At 35.1% G+C, this 21,150-nt stretch overlaps 2 protein-coding genes across 2 annotated transcripts in view; one reads left to right on the top strand and one right to left on the bottom strand.

The window, feature by feature from the left end:
• brinp3b (BMP/retinoic acid inducible neural specific 3b) overlaps window positions 1-2,628 on the bottom strand; it is a 69,596-nt gene extending 66,968 nt beyond the window's left edge. The window contains exons 1-2 of the mRNA XM_087240391.1: window positions 2,229-2,628; window positions 1,867-2,143 (exon numbers count right to left, since the gene is read on the bottom strand). Of these exons, the coding sequence (XP_087096517.1) occupies window positions 1,867-2,099 (233 nt within the window). The 5' untranslated portion in view covers window positions 2,100-2,143; window positions 2,229-2,628. The remainder of the gene's footprint in view (window positions 1-1,866; window positions 2,144-2,228) is intronic.
• The window catches only part of LOC147846195 (uncharacterized), a 1,020,765-nt gene that overhangs the window by 551,417 nt on the left and 448,198 nt on the right, over window positions 1-21,150 (top strand). The gene's annotated exons all lie outside the window — the stretch shown is intronic.

Here is a 21,150-nt window from a genome sequence, read left to right as displayed (position 1 = left end):
GTAACTTTACATGCATTTGACCACGTCTTCTGTACACCTCAAATAGTGAAAGAGCTTGAAAGCAGACAAATTTATTCATCTACTGTATATTTAAAATTGTAAAAAAAACTAAAACTGCAATTAGGTTGATGACAAAAATCATCTTAAAAATGCTCATCCGAAATTATAATTATAAATTGTTATTTGCATACTCTTGTCACAAAACCCTTGTTTGAAATACAGTTTAAGTCAGAATTATTAGCCCCCCTTTAATCGTTTTTTTTTTTCTTTTTAAAATATTTTCCAAATTATGTTTAACAGAGCAAGGAAATTTACACGGTATGTCAGATAATATTTTTTCTCCTGAAGAAAGTTTTATTTGCTTTATTTTGGCTAGAATAAAAGCAGTTTTTAATTTTTTTAAGGCCAGTTTAGGGTCAAAATTGTTAACCCCTTTAAGCTTTTTTTATAGTCTATAGAACAAACCATCATTATACAATAACTTGCCTAATTACCCTAACCTGCCTAGTTAACCTAATTAACCTAGTTAAGCCTTTAAATGTCACTTGAAGCTGTAAGAAGTATTTCGAAAAATATCTAGTCAAATATTATGTACTGTCATCATGGCAAAGATAAAATAAATCAGTTATTAGAAATGAGTTATTAAACTATTATGTTTATAAATCTGTTGAAAAAAACTTTTCTCTTTTAAACAGAAATTGGGGAAAAAAATAAATGGGGGGCTAATAATTCTGACTTCAACTTTGTGTATTTCTGTTCAGAACAAAAACAAGTTATTTTGTTACTTGTTATTTGGAAACATGTAACCGTTGACTTTTTTTTCTTACTATGGAAGTCAATTTTAGCTAACTTTCTTCAAAATATCTTCTTTTGTTTCCAACAGAAAAGTCTGAAACACGTGGAGTAAATAGTGAGTAAAGTAAAATTTCTAAGCGAACTATCATTTAACACCATGGTACAAACATGGCCTTGAAGCTGATTAAACACAACGTATTGCATAACGCACTAGAGATGCTGATGACTTGGCAATGTGAACCATAATGAAGGTCTGCAATACTAAGTGAAATATGTGTTATAATTTAATTTAATGCAATACTAGAATAGAAACACAGAAATTCTCAACATTCCTTTACAAACAGTTGTATGAAAGGAATACCAAAAACATCAATATGAACATAATTAGTTTCTTCATGACTTAAATTAAAAGCTTTAAATCACAAATGCGTCGTGAGTTTACACTGTAAAAGTGTTTAGTTGACTTTACTTTTTAAAAAGTGAGTAAACCCATTGCCTTTACATTATTAAGTAGGATAAATGAACTGTGTGTCGTTCTAAACAATGAAGTTATGTAAACTAAAAACTTTTAAGTTACAACTAAATGAATTACATTATAAGTAAAACCAACTTGTCACCTTTAAAGCAATGTGTTTGCTCACTTGTTTTAAGTAATAATTGTTTGTACAGGGCACAGAGTATTGTGCACAATTTTAGACCGGGTTAATCGGGCAAACCTTAATTGAATATGTTTCTTTTATATTGGGACATTTCTTTTTCATGATATGACTACAGAAAAGTTTTCTTTGCAGATTCTAAATAAGGAAATCATATTAGCATCAAAAGTACAACACTGTTCACAGCCAAATAAATAGTGCTAATGTTGTTTTGAAGTCATGCATATTTCAGACCTAATATTCAAATTAGCATAGTAAACAATATAGGATGCGAATTTAAAGGCAACTTTATCTGAATCAAACCTTATAGGTTTGGATTTGAGCCTCATACTCCATAGCTACTCTACAGTACAGTTCACAAAACCAAACGATTTCAAAATATATATGTTTTCGTATTAACATTTCTCTGTCATACCTGTATATTTTGTATCTGGTCGTAAAGCCGTGTTGGTACCGCTCGGTGAACTCAATGAATTCCTGAGAGCGGTGGAAAGGACCTTTATCGGACAGCAGCCACCCGAGCGGCTCCGCGGAGCCCACATACAGAGCCACAGACACGAGCACACAAGCCCAGCGGACGCAGAGCACCATCCCCTCCCATAAGAGCATCGGGTCAGGCGGTCTCGGACCAACACTCCGAGCCCACATCCTTCAGCCATACATATTTACTCTTCTCATATCCTCTTTGTGTCCTGCAATTCAGAATAGCGGGTGTTTTTAAACGGCGTTCTCAAGTTAACATCACCGTCGCACAGATTTCGGAAAGAGGAGCGCTACCTGACACGAGTTTTACTTCGGGTATCCGAAACACTGAAGGAATGACAAAAGACAGCACTTAGAAATCCTCCGTTCAGCTGTCCGCAAAGCAAAGCGATCCTTTCGGAATGTATCTAAAGTATTTCGGTAAACTGTTTTCTCATGTCAGGTGAAAGCAGGTGCGCTCGCGTTCCCAAATCCACAGTCGCGCGCGCTGGAAGAAGTTCACGCGCCTGACAGAGACGCAAAATGTTCATTTTTCGGAGGAATAAACGGTGAGATTTCTTTAGATCCCTCTGTTCTCTCAGGAGTTGCAGCTTGGATGTTTTCCCCCAGTCTTGATTCAGCTGTAAAACAGGATGGAGAATGCTGGTTTTCCCACGAGTGCATCTCCAACTCTTTCACACTGAGAAATACATGTAAAGCATAACTCTTGTGCCCGCACCCTTTCTCTATTTCTCTCTCACACACTCTCTCTTTTTCTGTATGCCCCTCCTTCTGCGCATTCACATTTTTTTTTTATTGTAAGAGAATGCGCCCTTAATGTGCCACGATTTGGTTGTATTTCCTCAAGTTACAGAACTTAAAAAGGCAAGATACTTTCTTTGCTTAATAGATTTTATTACCAGGTGTGTGTCTGAGAGGCACCATCTGTTTTAAAAGCTAAAAGGTACAAAAATAACATTTTTTTCTCATCTTTTTCACACACTGCATCATGAAAAGATAGTATACACTATATTTCAACTTGACAACATGCTTAAAACATCATCCATGCAGAAATATTGCATATGTAATATTCACAGGGCCCCATCTGTAAAAACAAAGCAGATTATTTGATTTCAGCATAAAATATTAATGTAACAAATATTATTATTGCATTTCAAACAGCAGTAAGGTCAAGCAAATATAACCTGAAGGTTTCATTTTTTTCTGCACGTGCAATGCGGTTAAAAATAGTCTCAAAAGCATTGATTACATTGGGGGAAACACAGGATAGCAGATTTGTGAAGAAAGAAGAAAGTGTAGAAGAAGGACAGTTTCATATTCACAAAGAGACTATATCAGCCATGCATGTGGATGGATCTGTATCTGCTGGAATATCACTGTGCTATTTTAGTGCTATCCTGCTGGATTTTTAATTGGAAATGTTTTGACTTCCAAATGTGTGGTACATTTACAGATAGTGTTAAAACATAGTGTAAGGTGTTTAATCATATTTTAAGTGCAAAATATTATTATACCTATTAGACAAGGTGGTCAATAGACAAGTAGTTTATTTTATTATAAATTATAACCATAACAACATGAATGTTATTTAAGAAAATATTAATAAACAGTACCATCCCCTTTAAGAGTTTGTTTTGCGGTTTAAGAATAATCCAAAGAGTATCTTGAGGTTCAACAGAGGCTGGAACTTTTGATTTCAGTTAAACATGGTTTTATATTTATATATATATATACACACACGCACACACACACACATATATATATATATATACATACACACACATATATATATATATATATATATATATATATATATATATATATATATATATATATCAATTTGTATATGTATATTATATATAATTTTATATATATATATATATATATATATATATATATATATATATATATATATATATATATATATATATATATATATATATATATTGATATGTATATAATATACATATACAAATTGATATGTATATATAGATGGGTTAAACTAGATACAAAAATTATCTTGGACAAGGTTTGACTGTTATAATGTTTAAGTATATAATTTATTTCATTTTGAAGTAAAAGCTGTATTTTGAGATGTGGGGAAAATGACAGTTCACGATGGAAAAATGTTTCTCTTATCTAAGTTTGACCTTAAAACTAGGCAAATTGTTTAAACTGATGAGGCTATGTTACGTTAATTCTGGACAAGTTTTTTTACTCAACTTCACTAGGCTAATAGTGCCCGTAGTTGAAGAATGGCCCATATATAATGACCTAATGTAATGCTAATATTTAATTAAAAAGAGCAAATCCAATAACATTGTATTTCTTTCTGTCAACATTCTAGCGATCATCTCTGATTAATTTCACAATCAAAAATGTCCCATTTAAAAAAAAAAAAAAAATGAGAGTTGAGAGTTGCATTTCGTCCCGTGTCTGAAGAATGTGTGAACTGTTAGCTGTGCCTGACCTAAAACTCCAAAGAAACTCCAACCAATTACAAAAGCAATTACAGCATTAATTAAAGTGAAATTAAAAGTACTCTGGACACTTGGAACATATTCTCAGTGAAAGCCTGAAAAGTGATCTCTGCGTCTGGAAAAAAAGTTTAACATTTAATCTTTACGGGCAATTCATTACCCTCAAGCTTTTGAAGATAATTTCAGATGTAATGAAAGTCTGTCAGCAGCAGCGGAACATCAAATGTTTGCTCTGTGTGTCTCTGACATTATTTCAGAGAGGAGCAGAGTTGAGGAGGGGAAATGAGTTTCCCTTGAGGCTAAAGACTGTTATAGTTTCCAGTGTTCTGGGTCTTTGTTGTCTGTTTACGCAGTAATTGAAATCTTCCTAAACCTTTGCCCTGCCTTACTCGTCCCCTTTTCCCCATTTCCCATTTCCCTCTGTCTGTTCATTTCACTCTCTGTTCCTCATTTTACCCTGTTCCTTCCCGACTCTTTGTTGCTCCGCTGTTTTCCTCACGCTGCCTGCAGAGCTGAGGGATTCAGACACTGTAGCTTATTTGTGTGGTAATCATCTTCTGCACCCCAGTAGCGCAGACGAACCGGTCGCAGAGGTACGGCCTCCATATTTTAGTTTTAATCCAAATCTATTTGGAGATGCATTAATCTCCTGGAAATGGATTTGTTGGTTTTGGTGAATGCAGGACTACATGACTGCGTGCATTTCAGCTGAGCTCCTGAAGAGTCATAGAAAGTAAACAACATTTCCATGTATGCAATATTAATAAAAACAACACTAAGTAGAACTCTAGACTTGTTCATTTGTGACGTATAAAATACTGTTTCTGGGTCCAATCTGTACTTAATTGAATTGAGAAAATGTTTGTTTGTGACCACTTTTTAGTAATATCACACTTAAAGTGCATTATATATAAAAGCATCCTGTACACAACGCTGCATCACAGAGAACAATATTTTTTATATATTATATTTAACCAATTTATAAAGGATTAATCACTTTCTGGCCATCTGATATTACACTTGGATACATTAATACAGTTGAAGTCAGAATTATTAGCCCCCTTTTGATTTTTTTTTTCTTTTTTTAATATTTTCCAAATGATGATTAACAGGAAACAAGGAAATTTTCACAGTATGTCTGATAATATTTTTTCTTCTGGAGAAAGTCTTATTTGTTTTATTTCGGCTAGAATAAAAGTGTTTTTTAATTTTTTTAAAACCAATTTTGGGACAAAATTATTAGCACCCTTTAAGCTAATTCTTTTCTCGATAGAACAAACCATCATTATACAATAACTTGCCTAATTACCCTAACCTGCCTAGTTAACCTTATTAACCTAGTTAAGCCTTTAAATGTCACTTTAAGCTGTACAGAAGTGTCTTGAATAATATAAAGTAAAATATTATTTACTGTCATCATGATAAAGATGAAATAAATCAATTATTAGAAATAGGTTTCTAAAACTATTATGCTTAGATATGTGCTGAAACAACCTTCCCTCCATTAAACAGAAATTGGGGAAAAAATAAACAGGGGTGCCAATAAGTCAGGGGGGCTAATAATTCTGACTTCAACTGTATACATATATATTGCGATCGTAATTTTCAAAAGTATCACATCGCTTCGTAAACGTTTATTATTACCATTACTGTCTCCCCATAAAGTTTGATACAGCACTTGGACCAGGAAGCCGCTTCGCGTGGCGTCACACTGAACAAGCGGATAACATCCTAGTGACTAGTCTCTCACTGACAACACTAGTCTTAGCGCATGCTAAGTTATTAGACATCACTAGTCTCTCACAGACATTATTTGTCTCTCACAGATGTTATTAGACTCTCACAGACATTATTAGACTCTCACAGACATTATTAGACTCTCACAGACATTATTAGTCTCTCACAGATGTTATTAGACTCTCACAGACATTATTAGACTCTTACAGACATTACTACACTCTCATAGACATCTCTAGACTTTCACAGACAATCTAGTATCTCACAGCACATGCTAATTTATTACATATTTTCTCACAGTCATTGTTACTCTCACAGACAGTATTAGACTCTCACAGACATTATTAGTCTCTCGCAGACATTATTAGTCTCTCACAGACATTATTAGTCTCTCGCAGACATTATTAGTCTCTCGCAGACATTATTAGTCTCTCACAGACATTATTAGACTATCACAGACATTATTAGTCTCTCACAGACCTTATTAGACTATCACAAACATTATTAGACTCTCACAGATATTATTAAACTATCACAGACATTATTAGACTCTCACAGATATTATTAGACTATCACAGACATTATTAGACTCTCACAGACATTATTAGTCTCTCACAGATATTTTTAGTCTTTTACAAACATAACTAGTCTCTCACAGACATCACTAACCTCTCACTTCACTATAGACCATTTTGAGGGATGTAAACAAAAACAATGGTCCCAATGTATTTCCTGTTTTACGTTTTTATTTTCCATGGCTCCTATCAAGCAGTGGACGTCTTCATTCTGACTGCTTGCCGCCGAACCACATCATAGCTCATTACCATAAAGTTGACTTGATTTCAACTCTCCTCGACTCCCACACCAGAGAAGTTGCGCCACGCTGCTTAACGCCGCCGGCTCTCAATGACTTCCGGCTACTTTGACGCTCTCGCCGCTTCCGGTGTGAAAGTACGGTTACAGTAACACTGCTGTAAAAAAAAAAAAAAAAAAAACGCATCAAAAATCGATTACAGAACTGTAATCAATGTGTGACATGCATTTTGATGCCAATGTCAGATGTCTATTTGACATCAAGGTAGTGTACATGCATTGCAGGGACGCAAAATCCAGTGTAATTTTGTCATTTGTAACTGAAGCTTTCAGATGAAACAAAAACTTTACTTATATTATGATACTTTTTGTGTTGTTATTTTGGTGGTCAAAAGGGCATACACATGTGGAGACGTCAAAGTTTTGACATCAAATCGATTAGCATTTTTGACATGTTTTTTGCTGTCAATGTCAAAGTCAATGCCAACTCATGTCTGTATAAAATGTCTTTTAAGATTGGAAAGCAGGTTAATGCATCAATGCTTTCGCTGACACCAGTAATGTCACATCTGATGTCTGATAATAATCTAGAAAGCTCTATTGCGTCAATCATCATTGATATCTGGGGAATTACCTGTTGCTACCCTCAGTCTCACCTGAAAGCTTTAACTTTACTCATTATTTTCTTTACTTCATTTCAGTTTACTTGTACATTCCTTGGTTAATTGTTTAAAGGTGCTGTTTGTAAGTTTCTGACTCTTCTAAAGCATAAAAATACCATAATATGTTCGCAGATATTTAAGAAACATGCTAAGTGAACATACTTGTTTGCCTGAAAAACAGATATTCTGCTTATCTGATATGCTGACGCTTGTGTTAGCTCTTGAAAAGTTAAACATTTTTCAACTTCTGCCGCGAGGAACAGATCTAATGTGACTCAACTCCGTGGACCCACAATTCAATTCGGCAGTGCTTGATGTCACTTCATTCAAAGTAAATGAAGAGTCTTAACCTACTGTCATGTTAGACTCAAGCAGCAACCTCCCTTTCTCCCTCTGGAAGCCAATACAGGAGTAATTCAAACTGCAATTCATTGACTTGCCTTTGGGGGCTGGCTCCAGGAAATCCAAGTGTTTTCTGACTGCAATGGTAAATTGGCCAAATTTTACAGCTGATAAAAACATGTTTACTGCCTAGTACATATGTATATAGCTTATATTATCCTTCATGACAACTGTAAAGGGGGGGACATTTTTTATAACTCATCCATTTCGTTTATATTAAGTCTGCATAATTAAGGGCTAGCCACTTAAGTGACAGCTAGCTCTTGCTGCTCGCTGTCACTTCACCTCAGCTGATTCCGGCTGATTAGCAGCTGACCTCTGCATATACATCATATTTTGTTGTTTTATGTGGCTTTACACAGTCAATTGCCTTTTGGGATTATTTTCTACAATTATCAGATGATATGGCATGCTGTGTGCACTTAATTGTGCTCACAAACCATTCAAGATTCCTCCATTTCCCAGGTGAAATTATATACTTATATACCATCTCTATAAATGCATTGGTCTTATTTAAGATAATTTATCATTTATAATTTTCTTTAGACCTGTAAAGCACTACAGAATCTATCAGATTGATTAGCTGTAGGCTCTAGAACAGTCATCTGAAGCGTTGTCATACAGTGTTATGCTAGATTTTTTTTTTAATGACAAAATGCAGACACACTATTCTAACTTGTGAAATACTGGATTTTTATTTTATTTATTTTTTTATCTTTAATTCATAATCATTAAAATTGAAACAAATGAAGGCTTGAAATATTTCACTTTGTGTGTAGTGAACTAATTTAACAATCAAGTTTCACTTTTTGAAACAAAGTATTAAAATAAATGGACTTACCCTCAATATTCACGTTTGTGGCACATACCTGTAGCACTTTATATATTATAGGAAAAATATTTTTTCTCTATGATTTGTCAGACTTGAGTATTTTTGTAATGAATTTTATAATGGTTCTAAAGGTTTTGAGAAAAATTCTGAGACAAAAACTTGTATGTCATGTGTTTTACAGGGGGCTTCAGTAATGTGCACTTAAAAGGGGTCCATTAACTACATACATTTTACTGTGGAATTGCCAAATTGCAGTTTTTGTCTATGAAAGGCATGTCAATCATGACAATACAAATTATATTCATTTTTGTCATGTGCAACAATGAAAATACAATGTCACATCAACAACCTATTTAATGTCAAAAGATTTAAGTAGTTGACAAATTGGATAAATGGACACTACTGGTCAGAAATTTGGGGTCAGTAGGATTTTTTAAATGTTTATAAAAAAAGCTTATCCTGCTCACAAAGGCTACATTTATTTATTCAAAAAAACAGTACAAATTGTAAAAATTGTTAAATGTTATTGCACTATAAAATAACTGTTCAAAAGTAGTTTATCATTTAATTTTATCATGTATTACAGTGATTTTAATGATGAATTTTCAGCTTTATTACTCCAGTCTTTGGAGTCACATGATCTTTCAGAAATCACTCTAATATGTATTATTAATTTTATTATTATCAATGGTAATAATAATAATAATAATAATAATAATAATAATAATAATAATAATAATAGCAATAATAAGAAAGCAGCTATTTCCTTTTTTTATAAATATTTAACAATTTCACTTTTTTTTTTTTTTTTTACATTTCAAGAGTTCACACTTAAGCTGATGATTGATAATAAAGCTTGTTTGGCGTGCTATCCCGGGAGAGAGCCCTAAGCTTATAAAATCCTCGAGCCCTGGGCTCCCTCCCGTTGCAGGGGAGTTTGAGCTCAGGTAGATCTCGATGACTCCCCTTCCTGCTTATTGTAGCTAAGTGTCAGATATGGATGCTGAGAAGGTGTTCTCAGAGCTTGGCTAAAAATATTTTGGATAAATAGTGTAGGGTGCTTGTTTTTTGAACCGTGGGAGGAAACCGGAGGACCCGGGGAAAAGCCACACGAGCACGGGAGAACATGGGAGCATGGGAGCAAAGAAATGTTACCTGCTTTGGAAGGGAATTAAACCAGGGGTATTCGTGCTGTGAGGCAACAGCGCTAATCCCTGGCCACCTTGTCGCGCGATTGAAAGGAGAGAAAGTAGGGTTGAGTGGGGGAGTTTCTTCAAGACGAAGATATTGAGATGAGAAAAGTCTGGTTATTTGTAGTGAGTTAAGGATCGTCTGATAGGATAATCAGTCATGAGCTAAAGCTGTTAACAATCATAAGCATGTGATCCTCTCGAAAATTGTTTGTAAATAAACTTCACTTAATAAATGCTGCCTTGATGAACAGTATAATTTTCTTTTAAAAATGGAAAACAAACTTGACTGGTAGTGTACATCCAAAAAAGTAAGGGACTTAGAACTGAACCCTGTGGGATACTAGTATGAACAACACCAACACTGTATCTACAGTATGGCCAAAGTAGTTCTATATTGCACTCGCCTATAGCTGCCAAAAAGTCTACAAACAGTCCAGGATTGACACAGCAAGGGGGGTGCAGATGTTGTGAAAGGTGAATAATTAATGCGTTCTAAGGGGTTCACAATGTGCCAAGAAAATATAATATTACACCCCTAGGAACTGTCTAAAATGCTGATCCAAGGTAGGATGGATTTATGCTTTTACTGTACGTTATTATGCCAAATTCTGACCCAACCATCCAAATGTTGCATCAGACACTGTAACTCCTCAGACCAGGCAGAACTACTGCTCAACTGGCTATTTTCTTCTTTTTTGGACTATTCTCTGTAAACCCCAGAGATGGTTGGCCTGCAAAAATCCCAGTAGATCAGCAGTTTGCAAAGAGTAAGACCAGCTGTCTGGCACCAACTACCATGCAATGCTCAGTCAACTAAATCACCACATTTTTTTGTCTTGACCACATCTATTGTACAAGAAAGTGTAAAATAGGCAGTGAGTGTATGTAAGAGAGAGAATAAAGGAAAAATTTACCTCAAAATTAACATTCAGTCATCACTTTTTTCATCCTAATATCATTGCAAAGTACTTTCTTTCTCCTGTGGAGCACAAAAGAAAATGTCTTTGAAGAATGTTGTTTGTGCTCGTACAATGGAAGTCAGTGGTCCAAATGGTTCACGCTATAGAAGAAACATGAAGGTAATCAAACAACAACACCGGTTATATTGGAGTTCTGAAGTGATCCAGTCTCTTAGGATGATGAACAGAGATTTAAGTGGGTATTCACTCAGCAAATAAGTCATCGATCAGTTTAAATTAAATAGGCTGACACATCAACATCAGAGCTCATTGATGTTGAACTTTTTTAACCGACATATTTCTTTAAATAGTTATCTTGAGTCATCGTTAATTGTGTATACTGTGCATATACAGTGCTCAGCATATAGTAAATCTATCTTTTAAATTCATATTTTTACTAGGAAGCTATACAGTATTATATTTGTGCATATACATACTGTAAGAATAGTCAGTACTGAACCCAAATCTGGAGCTTATCTAACAAAATAACTTACAATAACAGTCCAAAAACGAGTACACCCAAATTTATATGTCAGAAAAATATTAAGATTTAAAAAGAGGAATAATCAAGAGAAGCAAACATTTTTATTTTAGTTTATTTATTTATAACTTTTAAACAGGAAAAGATTAAAAGATAATCGGGCCTGACTCATAAATGCTGTTTTTCAGCAGGTTCCTGCTCTGCAGAACATAAAAACAGACAGACATCTCATCCATCAACACAGTACAAACAATCACCAAACATATAAAATAGAGAAAAGCAGGCTACTATCTCAGTGGCTACAGCGATAGTTGACCATCAGATGACGAGCATGTTTTTTTAAAAAAAGTCTCAGTAAAAATTAGTTTGCTTGAATTTTAATTGTATTATTTTTCAATTTATAAAGATGTTTGATGACTAAAATTTTATTTTAATAAATATGTTTAATAAATCTGTTTTGTTTAAATGCACCAAAATATATTGACTATATTTACTGAGAAATGGATCAAAATATAAATTTTTCAAAATGGGATGTACTCCATTATGCTGAGCACTGTACCTGTGAATTTTCATTCTGTTTCCAAAATGTGATGTTCAATGTTGCATGGCAATTCTGTTTTTACTAGAGAAGGTCTTAGTTCTTTTAGTTTGGCTGGAATAAAAAGCAGTGTTAATTAAAAAATAATATAAAATAAAGTACAACTTTAAGGTCAATATTATTAGTGACCTTTAGAAAAACATCTTTAAAAACACACACACATTTGCATGTATAAATTTCAGAATTTTCTTTTCCTAAATGTATAAATTGTTAATAAAAATAATTTATATTTTAATATATTATATATATATATTATATTTTAATTAATTATGTAAATTAATTGGCGGTTCATTCCGCTGTGGCGACCCCGGATTAATAAAGGGACTAAGCCGACAAGAAAATGAATGAATGAATATAAATCAATTGTGCATATGTATTTTATGCATGTTTAAACATATTTGCATAATAATTACACAGAGTTTACACATATATCATAAACAATCTTTTATTTTCTATGTGATTAATCCCTATTATTCAATTAAGCATAATTTGTTCATTTGTAATGCTTGATAGATCGATCGATTGAGCAAATTTGAAAAAAAAAACTTATGCCATCCAGATTTTGTGAGAAAATTCTACCGTTAATGGCCCACTTCTATTTAGTGGTATCACATGGTTCAGTGCGCTTTTATGGGCGCTTTTATACCACTGTCGAAAGGTACCAAAAAGCGATCCATACTGTACCACTTTTAGGGTAGCCTTTTGAAGGGGTACCTAGCATGACAAAAGGGCGGAGCTAGACAAGCACCTTAAAGCTATTGGTTTACAGAGATGCGTCACTAGCGCTTGCAACAAGCCAGGAGAATGAAAACAAAGGAAGCGCCATTTTTAAAAAAAAAAACAGCCGAGAATAACATATACATATAACGAGCCATGGTCGACCCGAGCGCAAACAAACCTTGTCGTCGTCTTGATGAATAGCCACAAACCCAAGAAGAACAAAATCAGACGTGTCCTATTTTTGTTTTACGAGGTCGTCTTAAGGCGTGATCGGTTTCACTTTCTTCAGAGAGCTTGCGATCACTCATATACACGTCTATATTTGAAATAACAAACTTCTTCAGCTGATGATAATAACATGCACATGATTATTGAAGTACTTCTGACATCAGATCCTTTTAGAGATGGACAAACACGAGAGTGATGTGTGAAAGAAACAAAGGAGAAGCCAAAAAAACAAAGCAAATGATTCTTTTAGCAACCTAAAACATGATCAAACTGCCATGTTTAACTATTATCATCACCTTTTGGTATTATGATCTTGAATGACAAAATTACTTTCTAACAAGAGGTTACATGTGCAAGACGATTGGTTTGCACTGACTGTGGGCAATATTGTGGGTTGTTTTTGAATCCAAATAAGGACAAAGGGCTCTATTTTGACTGTTCATATGCAGAGCGCAAAACGCAGGGTGCAAACGCTTTCAGGGCATGTCAGAACGCATTTTTGCTAATTTAAGGACGGGAAAATCCGCTTTGCGCCATGGCGCATGGTCTAAAAGGGTTGAGTTTATTTTCTTAATTAGTTATAGGTGTGTTTTGAGAATAAACCAATTAGAGCCTCATCTCCCATTCCCTTTAAGAGCCAGCTGCGTCGCGCCAAGAGCGCATTTTGACAAAGTAAGTTCACTTTCACTTTTGCTCTCGTGGATAGGGAAACCTTTACGCACAGACATCAATTAGCCTATAAATAATTAATTTCGTTTGTTAAGTGCAAAAATTTGTTTCAAAACTATTTCTCAGTTCTAATTTCTAGCAAACGAATAAATGAACAATAATAACCAAGTGTGGTCAAAATACTGAGTTATTTCCAAATACACCTGCCATGCCCATATGGTCTAAAATTTGACAGGTGGACAAATCTAAGCTTGTTTTTAATAAAACAAATATAAATATGGATATAATAAATAATACTGCTAATAATAATAACATTATACAAAAGCAAATTAAATGAACTGAAAAAGCCTCCCGAGATGAAGAAAGTAAGGCTGTGGTTTTTAAATTCATGTAGGCTAGAAAATAATGTTTTGAAATATTTTAATCATTTATATTTATATCCTGTATATATCCTTATTATATATATATATATATATATATATATATATATATATATATATATATATATATATATATATATCCTTAAGATATTATATATTTTTCATATGTAATGATATTTGCGTATTGCTCTGCATCTTGTTTGTAGTGTGTAAGCCAGGCGCACTTTGCGCCAGACAATAGACCGACTTTGTTCTAGTCTAAAGATCAGACTATTTACAGTTTCTCAAAATAGCAACGCACCAAAACACGCCTGCTTTTTTAGACCAGAACGCCTATGGGCGCACATTTGAGCGCAAATGCATTTGCTATTTAAACAGCGTGGCGCAACGCCTCAAAATGACCCTTGCGCTGAGCTAAAAGTAGCAAGAGTATTGCGCCGCGCCTTGCGCCACATTGCGCCGGGTGTATGATAGGGCCCTAAATGTACCACTGGTACCCTTTTGGCAGTGGAAACACAAGCCTGATAAAGGTGACCCGTACTGAACCCTAGCGTACTATACAGGCCGTAAGTTGCCATTTTTATGATTTAGTATGGTTAATTGTATTAATTCAGTTTTTTTTTTTTTTTACTGCTTGAACACACATCTTAAGAAGGCATACAAATGAGATACATTTATGAGCTCATGGAAATTATGCAACTGTTCAATAAAACATAAAATATAGGATAGAACAAATATAAAATATAAAACGACTTTCAGATGTAGAACTGGGGATGCTTGCTCAGAGGATTTCAAGAGCAGAAGCTAAAAATGACACTAAAAAGACTTTATCAAATATCATAAAGAAACGAAGGACAAAAGAACAGAGAATAAACGAAAGACAAAAAGAGTGAATGAAGGACAAAAGATCAGAGCGAGGCAGCAATTCTTTGGAGCTCAATCTGTTCCTATAGAGTTCCCAAAGCGTGATGAGGGATATTAATGCATGAAATTCAATTAAAGCGAGGCAATGCCTCCGTGCTATTATTACTAATGGTTCAAAAAGACAGATTTTATTTTTTTACCAATAATAGTAATGAACAGCAGTTAGTTAAAAATAAGAGAAAATCCAATCTCAACGGATGTGACATTTGCAGTGGAATCACTAAATGCACCTCTACAGAGGAAGAAATGACTAGTATGTGGAAGATGAATTAAGTGTAATTCTCCTGCAGGTTGAATCCAGACGTTTATACATTAAATTGAGAACTATGAATGACTAAAAATGGACATGACTTTCTGAGAGATGACGCATTTCGCAGGAAGTCTGTGAAGTAAAATGCACACTTTTCCACTGTTGATCTTAAATTAAATTGTTCTCAGTCATGTTAGTACATTTGTAGAATATTTTAAACATTTATTACACTTTAAGAAAAGGATCCAAAGATGATTTCTTGGATTTACAAAAATTTTTAGTAAAGTTTTTTTTAGTTAAGTGGTTGTAAACCATTTATTGGGGCTGAATTTAAACAAACAAATTAAGTTGAACATTACTAAATTTAATATATTTATTTAAATTCAACACATATCAATTATTTGCAACAATTTTGCAGGCAGCATTTTGGTGACTAATGCGTCTTCTTGTAAAGTCTCATAACCTATTATAGTTACATTTCTCAATGGGTGTAAATTAACACCCTTTTTACCCTGTCAAAACAACCCCAGTCCACAGTGAGCCGTTCTGCTTCAGAACCCTTTATATGCTAATGAGCTGCTGTTCCTCCTCCCCTTTCTGAGTCTGCAGGAGCACGGCTGTGTTTTAGCCTACTGACCTATTCTTGAGGATCTAAACCATTGCAGCACACACACACACAGAGTACTCCACAAAATCTCATGCTTCTTCTGATTTTTGTATGCCTTATATGGAGTATTAGAAGCTGTTTCCACATTATAATCACAAAAAAAATTGCATTTCTTTGTTGATCATTCATCTTGAATGGTGCAGCCCACTATTATCAATAAAAAAAAAAAAGATTCAAATGAACATCTATACCAGGGGTCACCAATCCTGGTGCTGGAGGGCCGGTGTCCCAGCAGGGTTTAGCTCCATTTTGCCTCAACACACCTCTCTGGATGTTTCAAGTATACCTCTTAAGACCTTGATTAGCTTGTTCAGGTGTGTTTGATTAGGGTTGGAGCTAAAATCTGTAGGACACCAGCCCTCCAGGAACAAGTTTGGTGACCACTGATCTATACATCCTAAACCTCATGCTCATCTCCATACCTCATACTTCTGCCAGTTGGCCTATTTGGTTTACCCAATTCAGTGGTACTGCATGTGTCACTGTAGAGGAAATCAGAGCACCCAAAGGAAACTCACGCGAACACGGGGAGAACATGCAATCTCCACATAAAAATCAAAGTCAAAGTCAGCTTTATTGTCAATTCATACATGGACAGGACCTATAGAGAATCGAAATTACGTTACACTCAGACCCCAGGTGCCTAACATATAATATTAATATAAAAAGTAGAGATTTAGGAAAATGAAAATATACAATATATACAATTGTACATAAAATGTATTCTAAAAATATACATAAGGAATACAGTTTTGTAAACAATACAATGACGTTAAGAAATGCCAACTTACCTAGCCAGGACTCACACCAGCGACCTTCTTGCTGTGAAGCGACAGTGCAAACCACTAAGCCACCGCGCAGAAATGTATAAAATAATATGCATTACAGATTATGACAATTCATTCCACCATTTTGCTTGAAGGAAATGAACTACTGCCACAATGTTTTGCACACGAGACACTGAATGTACCTAAAAATTTTAAAGAGCCCATATTATGAGTTTTTGAAAATGCCCTTCCATGTAGTTTGTAACGGCTCTAAGTGAAGTGAAATATCCAGCTAAGGCTTAAATCTGTAAGTGTACTGTGTTTAAAACTGGTGATTCATCTATAAAAGAGTCGACTCATAGTGCTTCAAACGAGTCGCCTTGATAACGAGTCATTAGGTGTTTGCCATGACGCACTAACGAAACCAAGTTATTCACGCGCACTCACAAACCCGGGAGATTTGAAACCTGCGGCCCCGCTCTCTGACACAGAAACCCAGACACACACACCCACAAACACACACACACAAACATGCCGGTTGATTGAAGTCACACTGCAGATGGATATTATTGAGTCTCTACCCAAAGATGAAATCTCAGCATTATAGCCAAGCAGTTGGAAACTTCTGGAAGCTACATGCTACAAAGAATACTTCATTGGCGTTTGTTAAAGGAAGGATCAGTAAAGAGTAACTTGTCAAGATGGGTTTCTTCCTCCATTTCTCAAGTGTAAGTACGTGCGATTAAAGTTGTTGCCTCGTTTACTCTAGCTTGCAAATGTATTTAGTTGTGATTTGTTACTTGTAACCGCGTGTACTGTATGAGGTTAACTCGCTATATTGTCATATCGCGTGCAAACGCGATAACGCGTGCTGCTTTGTTTACGGAGCTCCGTGGAGGAGGGTAGTGTGCGTGTGTGTGCGTGCGTGCGTGTGCGTGCGCAAGGACGAGGGCAATATGTGTGTGAGTGTGTGTCTGTGAAAAGAGCAGAGTGAGACAAGCTAGAAGATCTCCTCAACTGTTTTTGGAGATTTTGCTCAATAAAATAGTTAGTCGTGGGTATTTTCAAGTCCATCGTCTGTATTTATATTCACCCACTGGCAGCTAAAATCCATGCCTACACTATCGAGCGTGTATGAACCGTGATTACTTTTATATTGCTGATTAGCTGTTGGGCATTTCACTCTCTCACTGAAGGCAGTCGACCAATCGCAACAGACTGTCATCGGTCCAATCAGCGCAGATTAGCTTCGCGCTAAGGAGGGGTTTGGGAACAAATGAATCACTGGACGATTCATACGAGAGTCGCTGGGATAATTAGGTAAAAATAAATGCAGATTATAAGACCACGAAAGTGTTTTTAACCTTGCATGCATATTAGACTGTTGTTGGAGACCCTTACAACCAAAATATGACCCTATTTCATGTATAGTATGGGCTCTTTAAATTTATTCAAAAGGGTGAGAAATTGCTTTTCTGATGCGCACACGAGACTGAATGATGGTGAAGGTTGAACGAGTAGTTTAAACAATTTCAGTTGTGGTCTGAAAAATGTACCAAATCAAATGAGAAAAAAAAGTGTCAGGTCTGAAAGTGGCTCTTAATGTACAATGGATATTCATCAAGAGTAAAATGCTTTGAGACTAGCAGACCATGACCGTTGAGAAATTCCTATGACAGTCATTAAGGCTGCACACTTGATTTTATTTACACTGAAATAATGGTATGCTACAGCCTTGCTTCGTTACTAAACCACTGATTCTTTAGTCAGCCTTCACTGCTTTTGTCAGAGGAAAGGACTAGAACATTTAAAGGTAGAACTGAAATAATTACTTCGCATTTCTTTTTCAAATGCTGCTAGAATTGCAGTAATCTTTAGTTACAGGGGATGCGAGTACTGTGCTAGTGTGATTCATCAGTACATATGAAGTACATATGGCTGCATTTTATCTTTAAAGCGAATGCTACGGGGTGGTATGGCGGCGTTACTTTTCGCGCTTATCAGCTGACCGCTTACCTCCTTATGGAGGGCTTTCCTGCTATTAACAGTTTGTCCGGTAGCTTGCCATGAAAGTCGGCGGACTTGAGACGTCAAGAGGAGTTAACCATGATAACGGGGTTGGAGTCTGGTGAAGAATGGTTCCAGAAAGCAAGACAGACAAAAACTGAAGTCGAATGTGGTAAAATGGCGAGGCAGTGGCGCAGTAGGTAGTGCTGTTGCGTCAAAGCAAGAAGGTCGCTGGGTCACTAGTTCGAATCTCGGCTCAGTTTGCGTTTCTGTGTGGAGTTTGCATGTTCTCCCTGCCTTCGCGTGGGTTTCCTCCGGGTGCTCTGGTTTCCCCCATAGTCCAAAGACATAGGTGAATTGGGTTGGCCAAATTGTCCGTAGTGTATGAGTGTGTGTGTGTGTGAATGTGTGTGTGGATGTTTCCCAGAGATACGTTGAGGCTGGAAGGGCATCCGCTGCGTAAAAACTTGCTGGATAAGTTGGCGGTTCATTCCACTGTGGCGACCTCAGATTAATAAAGGGACTAAGATGACAAGAAAATGAATGAATGTTGTAAAATGTGATAAAAATCAGGCGAGTGCTTTACTTTTTCTCAGACCCCAGTAAAAGAGTTATTTCATCAGGGAATATTTTAAATGTGGAAAGACCTCAATTCTGAGATTAACATTTTAGAAAATGTCAAATCCCACAGTCACTTTTAGTTATTTTTATTAAAGAGCCTTTTTAAATTTGTATTGTTCAACTTATCTACCTCCTCTTATATACAGCTGAAGTCAAAATGATTAGCCCCCTTCAAATTCTTTTCTTCTTTTTTAAATATTTTCCAAATGATGTTTTACAGAGCAAGGAAATTTTCACAGTATGTCTGATAATATTTTTTCTTCTGGAGAAAGGCTTATTTGCTTTGTTTCGGCTAAAATAAAAGCAGTTATTAATTTTTTAAACACCATTTTAGGGACAAAATTATTAGCCCCCTTAAGCTATATTTTTTTCTCGATAGTCTACAGAACAAACCTTTGTTATACAATAACTTGCCTAATTACCCTAACCTGCCTAGTTAACCTAATTAACCTAGTTAATCCTTTAAATGTCACTTTAAGCTGTATAGAAGAGTCTTGAAAAATATCTAGTAAAATATTATTTACTGTCATCATGACAAAGATAAAATAAATCAGTTATTAGAAATGAGTTATTAAAACTATTATGTTTAGAAATGTGTTGAAAAAATCTTCTCTCCATTAAACAGAAATTGGGGAAAAAATAAACAAGCGGTCTAATAATTCAGGGGGGCTAATAAATCTGACTTCAACTGTATATATATAATAAAATAAATAAATAAAATATAAATAAAATAATAATAAATAATAAAATTCTTACTTAGATTTTTTTCGTATTCTTTAAAGTCCAAATTTTTAAATATTCTTAAGAAACATTTTCTATCATTTTTAGGCAAGTTTTGTAATAAGAAATAATAAAGTAAAAAAAAAAAAAAGTGAAATTTTCCTTTAAATCAAGCAATCTAATCTGCCAGTGGGGTAAGAAAATCTTATTTTAAACCAAAAAACAAGTTTCTGTAACCACATAAGTTTTTGAGGCCTCTTTCAAATATTCATGTGAAATCTGCTGGGAAGCTCCAAATCCCCACCAGCAATGAAATTTGAAACCATGGTTGGCTAAAAATACTTTCAGCAAATGCACCACTGGATGCCGAAACAACTGAATGGATGTCAGTCTGTAAACATCTGTGCCCTAACATGAAAAAAAAACTCTTCTCCTTCTGCTGCACTCCAGCTTTGTCCTCATATAAACGCCGGACAATCAAAGAGAGCGGAAATCATTTTCCAGTCCTCTGTCTTGACTCGGCTCATTAGCAGTACTGAACGGAAGCAGCACAATATGTATCAAAGCTCTGACGCCGGACTGTTTCTCAGTTGCTATTTCTGCAGCACGTGTCTGCATGGCCTTTGTGTCTCGAGTCACATTTCCACAACAAAGAATTGACCTAGAACATTTCTAGGCATGTCTTGTTTTCAGAAAAAAGTCAAAATTATGTGAGATTTTAAGTAACATTTTAATAATAACTACATACTATGAATCATTTAATAAGCATTGGTCATTATCTGTTAAGCATTAAGTCTAATAAATATTAGTAAGAAGTTTATAAATACAGCTACAAATTCAACTATAGCACTTTTAATATGTAGATTGTGTCAAAGTAGTTAAACAGAAGTTCTAATGAATTGAAATTGTCAGTCCAGTTTTCAGAGTTGAAGTTCAGTTCAGTGTAGTTGAATTTTTTACTGCTGAAAGTCCAAACACTGAAGACCAAATCCATCAATGCGCAGCTCTACAAGTCAAAAACCAAACAATTCAGTGGTGACAGTGGCAAGGAACAAATTTTACCAATTGACGAAATACCTCCTGATAAAACAGTGTATCATATCTTC

This window comes from Danio rerio, chromosome 2, assembly GCF_052040795.2.
Source record: "Danio rerio strain M-AB ecotype USA chromosome 2, GRCz13ab, whole genome shotgun sequence".
Classification (NCBI taxonomy): Eukaryota; Metazoa; Chordata; class Actinopteri; order Cypriniformes; family Danionidae; genus Danio; species Danio rerio.
The sequence above is the reverse complement of the archived record's forward strand: the minus strand, read 5'-3'. Positions and strand labels throughout refer to the sequence as shown.